The sequence below is a fragment of the Onychomys torridus genome, chromosome X (assembly GCF_903995425.1).
Source record: "Onychomys torridus chromosome X, mOncTor1.1, whole genome shotgun sequence".
NCBI lineage: Eukaryota > Metazoa > Chordata > Mammalia > Rodentia > Cricetidae > Onychomys > Onychomys torridus.
In genome coordinates, this window is record NC_050466.1 from 12,655,167 (window position 1) to 12,661,166 (window position 6,000).

Below are 6,000 nucleotides of genomic sequence, written 5' to 3' on the forward strand. Positions count from 1 at the left end.
CAGGGTTATAGAGTTAAGACTGTCTCAAAACAACAACAACAACAACAACAACAAAAAAAAACCTTTAGCCTCTCTTTTCACTGAAATATTCTAATACAATTTTATTTTTTTCTTGACATTTCATTCCCAAATATTTGTTTATCTCAAATAAAGCAAAATTTAAAACATGCTTTCTTGAGTAACCATACTGCATTATAGCACCTAACAGTTAATGGTAGTTCCTTAACTATCCTTTAATACTCAGATGCAAATTATCTTCATTGTCATATTCTTTATGTCATTTTGCAGTTAATTCAATTCAGGCCTAAAAGTGGGCCCATTTGTAATTTGTTGTTTTATATCTTGTATCTCATAATAAAAAAAAAAAAAAACAGGGCTGGAGAGATGGCTCAGAGGTTAAGAACACTGAATGTTCTTCCAGTCTTCCGGAGGTCCTGAGTTCAATTCCCAGCAACCACATGGTGGCTCACAGCCATCTGTAATGAGATATGGTGCCCTCTTCTGGCCTGCAGGCATACATTTAGACAGAACACATAATAAATAAATAAACCTTTTTAAAAAAGCAGGGGGCTGGAGAGATGGCTCAGTGGTTAAGAGCACAGACTGTTCTTCCAAAGGTCCTGAGTTCAATTTCCAGCACCACGTGGTGGCTCACAACCACCTGTAATGAGATCTGGTGCCCTCTTCTGTATACATAATAAATAAATAAATTTAAAAAAAAAACAGGGCTGGAGAGATGGCTCAGTGGTTAAGAGCACAGACTGTTCTTCTAGAGGTCCTGAGTTCAATTCCCGGCAACCACATGGTGGCTCACAACCACTCATAATGAGATCTGGTGTCCTCTTCTGGCCTGCAGGGACACATGCAGGCAGAGTACTGTATGCATAATAAATAAATAAATCTTTTTTTTTTTCAAGACAGGGTTTCTCTGTGTAGCTTTGTGCCTTTCCTGGATCTCACTTGGTAGCCCAGGCTGGCCTCAAACTCACAGAGATTCACCTGGCTCTGCCTCCCGAGTGCTGGGACTAAAGGCGTGCGACACCAACGCCCGGCAAATAAATCTTTAAAAAAAAAAAAAAAAAAAACAGGAATTTTTTCTTCTTTATTTTTGTTTCATTCCTCTCTTATTAATGAAGTTTGGTCAGTTGTCCTTTAGCGTTCATGGGATTAACTTGTCCCACTATATTTCTCATAGGAGTTAAATCAAAACCTTGTTTACATTTAGGCTTTTTTTTTTGCAAGAATACTTCATAGGTTACACTGTTTCTTGTTGCTTTAAATGTAAATACCCATGATGTTTGATTAGAATTTTCAGTCCACTAAGATTCATGCTAAGTCATCAGCAGGTTCAGGTGGTGGTGACGTTTCAATGTGAGTCCCCTGTAGGATGCTAAAACCATAGGAGTTTTTTCCTTAACTAATTATTTTAATAAGAGTTACAAAATGATCACTTTCTGGTTATATCACCACCTCTACATTTATTAGTAGATGTTATGAGAACACCTTGTACACAGCACTGTTTAGTTGACTTGAAATATGTTTCATATCAGAAAAGTAGAATAAAGAGGGAAAATAAGCATCAATTTTCAGAATAATGAATTGGCACCCTAGCAACCGGCAGTAGTGTCTAGTGAGTTTTGTTCCTTTTTTGTCTAAATACCATTGCAGACTCAAGGGTTTTTATATATTCAGTGTGTTCTAATAAGCTGTAATTATTTCTTCTGATTTCACCATGTCTCATGTTTAGCCCTTCAGGCTATCTTTTGTATCCTTTTAATATACTCCATTCATTGGCCTTGGATAATTTCAGTGCTTTTTGGCTCAACACAATATTTCGGCTGTGTATGAGATGGTGCACATTAGTAACTCCATTATTCAGGAGGCTGTGGCAGAAGGATTGTGAGTTGTTAGCCAGCCTGGACAAGACACTGGGCCTCAAATTCACTATGTAGCTGAGACTGGCCTTAAACTAATCTTCCTGCTTCTACTTCCTGAGTAATAAGATTATAGACATGTGCTAACTACACCTCTCAAATCCTTTGTTTTAATGGGGAAATTTTTCCATACAAAAAGTAGACAGAAGTGCTGGACAGTAGAGGCACACACCTTTAATCTCAGCACTCAGGAAGCAGAGGCAGGTGGATTTCTGTGAGTTCAAGGCCAGCCTGGTCTACAAATTGAGTTCCAGGACAGCCAGAGGTGTTAGAAAAACCCTGTCATGGGAAAAACAAAAGTAGACAGAAGAGCCTGGTATGGTGGTACATGCTTATAATCCCAGTACTTGGAAGTTAGAGGCAGAGGCAGGTGGATCTCTGTTAGTTTGAGGCCAGACTAGTCTATATACCAAGTTCAGGCCAGCCAGTGCTAATTAAGTAGTGGGACTCTGTTTCAAAAAAGAAAAAAATCAAAAAAGGTAGATTGATAAATGTAACAAAGCCCTGTAACTACCACCTTGCTTTCACAGTTACCAAATGTGTCCATGAGTTTTCCATTGCTATAACAAATAATAACTGAAATAATCAACTTAGTAAAAAGGAAAAGTTTTATTTTGACTTGCAACTCTTGGAGCTTTCAGTCTATGACTGATCGGCCTTATTCTTGTGGGCTTTCAGTGGCACAGTACACTGTGATGGGAACATATGTCAGGAAGAAGCCCATTCACCCTGTACCTGAAACAAAAGGAAGAAGAGATGAGGCCCCACAGTGTTTTGTGGATATGCCCCCAAAGACATAAAATCTCCCACTATGCACCATCTCTTAAAGTTTCTAATACCTTCAAAATCGTGCTTTGGGCTGGGAACTAAGTAAGCTTTTAACACATGGGCTAAAATCCAAACACAATTACACAAAAACACAATTACACACAAAAATTACACGAGCTCATAGCCGATACAAGACTTAGTTAATTTTTTTCTTTTATAATATTTCTGAATGTTTTGGTTTCTTACAATATTGTTTTAACATAATGGTTTTGTAATAAACAGCATCTTTTACTACCAGAATAAGATTAATGAAGTTTTAAGATTCGCTTCTATATGTTTGTACTTGGGCCATATACCACTGAGGGTATACAGACAAAGCATTGCCTTCTAAGGTTGCTTAGAATAAGTCTTTGTATGGTCATATCACTAACTTGATAGACTCATTTATTTTAGTTTGCTTATAAGTTTTAGAACTGCTCTTTTCCCCACATTTACTTTTAGCTTTGTGATACTAACATGCTTTCCAATGTCAAGTTATATAAAAGGGTGCACTGAGAGAATTTTTACCTGCATCCATGCCATAACACTTGACTCCCCCCTCTTTCCTTCAATAGGTAAACATTTTGTGGGGAGCTTATAATATTTCCCCTTTTACATCACAATCAAGTTTTTTGAACAGGTCTGTGGGTTGGAATAGGTTCCCTAACATAAGAACTTTTTCCTAGAAGGCTACCTTTAGAATTATTTCTCCTTGTAAGGTTTCATTTGATACCCTCTTCTTATCATTCACATTTTCCACAGAGCCTTTTTGCCAAGAGTAAGGAAATGTAAGCTGTTTTCTTTTTCAGTACATATCATAATCTACAGATACTGTGGTGCTGTGAACACATAGTTAGCTTTCTCTCTAACTCTGGGTGATTGTATAGTTGACTACTATATTGCTTGCCTTTCCTGTATGTTTCTGTATTAAATTGTAACCCTCCAGTTGTTATTTAGGTGCCAAATATAATAAGATCTTTCTCATTCTTGTGCTTTGTCCAGGACACAAAACTACATTATACTTAGCATTTCATGTTCGTTCATGGAGGCAAAGTACCAATGTTCATAAATAAAAATTTTAAAACAAACAAACAAAAAAGAATGTAGCTTTAAGACACACTCAAGGAAAATTCTTTCAGAGAGGTATTGCTTTGGTGCCTGGCCTCAATTCTCTTTTGGTTTATTTCCATAGTTGGTGGGCTAGAACTTGGCTGGTAAGTAGGGGAGCTGGAAGAAAGGCAGGGTGCCTGGTAAGACTTGTGTTTGTTGACTTGGATTGTTTTTCTCTCATTTGGTATTTTGCCCACTAGTCTTTGTACTGCTATATGAGTGGAGATTCTTTGGTTTTGTTTGTTTTGTTTTAAAAAGAAGAATAAAAACCAAAGAAATTAGACAATTTCCAACAGTTGAAAATGTGACAGTAAGTGGGTTGGAGAGATGGCTTAGCAGTTAAGAATGTTTGCTGCTCTTACAAAGGACTGGAATTCAGGTACCAGCACCCAAATCTGGCAGCTCAGAAAAAAACTGTCTGTAACTCCAGCTACAAGTAATCCAATGACCTCTTCTGTATTCCACAAGGCACTCCACATGGTCATACCTACACACATATATAATTTTTAAAAATGTGACACTAGTCCTATAATAGTATTAGAACTGTACATCATAGGATGAGACTTAGTGTTTATTTGTTTTATTGATAGGGAAAGTGGAAAGAAGCTAAAATGATGTGCCTTTCTATCTACCTCCTTCTTCTTTCTCACCTGATGAAGATACTGGAAATTTCTCAGGGAAGAATAAAAAAAAATGAGTGCTGGGTGTACTGCATACCTGTAATCCTAGTACTCAGGAGGTAAAGACAGAAGGATGGAGAAAAGTTCAAGGGCAGTCTGGTCTACATAGTGCCTTCCAGGCCACCCAGGTGTATATAGTGAGACTATGTCCAAAAATCTAAAACAAAAGAAATGCAAGAATTAGTTTTATAATATATTTGTATTCATGCTAAGAAAACATTTCTTGGGGTTCCTTTTAGGTCCAGTGATTGCCTTGGAATTTAATGGAGATGGTGCTGTAGAAGGATGTCACCTTATTGTAAATGAGATATTCAATGGGACAAAGGTATAGATCTTACTGCCTATATCTCAATCTAACTTTCTATTTTATCTCCTTTCCCTTACAAACAAATAGTACTTGTATCTATAGTATATTCTTTAACCATAGACTCAGAATCGTCTGTAACTCCAACTCCAGAGGTCCAACACCCTCTTTTAACCTCTGAGAAAACCAGGCATGTGTGTGGTACACATACATACCTGAAGGCAAAACATTCATACACATAAAGATATAAATCTAAAAAATTCTTAAAACCCTGGGAGGGTTTTAACACATAACTCTGAGTGCTCTTCCAGAGGACCCAGGTTCAATTCCCAGCACCCACATGGCAGCTCACAACTGTGTAACTCCATTTCCAGGGGATCCAACACTCATCACACATACATGCAGGCAGAAATGCATGCACATAAAATTAAGTTAAAAATAAAACCCTAAACTTGTGACTTTGTCCTGTAAAGATGTGGCCAGTGGTATTTAAGGGCTACAGAACTAATTTTTTATTTATTTTGTATTTTAAATAGATGTTTGTATCAGAAAAGAAGGAGACAGCATCTGGTGATGTTGACAGCTTCTATAATTTTGCTGAGATACAGATGGGGATTTGAAGCGGATTGTGGTATTAAGTCCTTTCCAACCTTTATATATAGAGTTTGATAATATACTTATGTATATTACTCTAAAGCCATTAGTAATTTTTACTAATGCTAAAATTGTTAAAGCCTTTTTTTTTTAAAGTATCTTTGAATACCATATCATTTACTTGAGGATCTAAAATAGTTCATTTAAATTAAGTAGTTTTAATTATTTTATAAATTATTTAACCTCCTTCAATAAGTTTTCAGTCTTATTTCTTTCATATAATAGAAAACAGAAGTAACGGCGTAGTGGTGGCGCACACTTTAAACCCCAGCACGCGGGAGGCAGAGGCAGGCGGATCTTTGTGAGTTGGAAGCCAGCCTGGTCTATAGAGCTAGTTCCAGGATAGCCAGGGCTACACAGAGAAACCTTGTTTAAAAAAGAAAGAAAACAGAAGTGGTTATCAGTTCACAATTTTAATATTAATTAAAAGTTATTTCAAATCTCTGATAATTTAAACTTTCCAACTTTCCTTAGTGCTGCTCTGTGGTATTCATTTAATTGTGTATTTTGT

General features: G+C 36.8%; 1 protein-coding gene across 1 annotated transcript in view; it reads left to right on the top strand.

The window, feature by feature from the left end:
* Positions 1-5,781, top strand: part of Rp2 (RP2 activator of ARL3 GTPase) — a 33,771-nt gene extending 27,990 nt beyond the window's left edge. The window contains exons 4-5 of the mRNA XM_036174854.1: positions 4,771-4,856; positions 5,372-5,781. Of these exons, the coding sequence (XP_036030747.1) occupies positions 4,771-4,856; positions 5,372-5,455 (170 nt within the window). The 3' untranslated portion in view covers positions 5,456-5,781. The remainder of the gene's footprint in view (positions 1-4,770; positions 4,857-5,371) is intronic.
* The last annotated feature ends 219 nt before the right edge of the window (positions 5,782-6,000 follow it).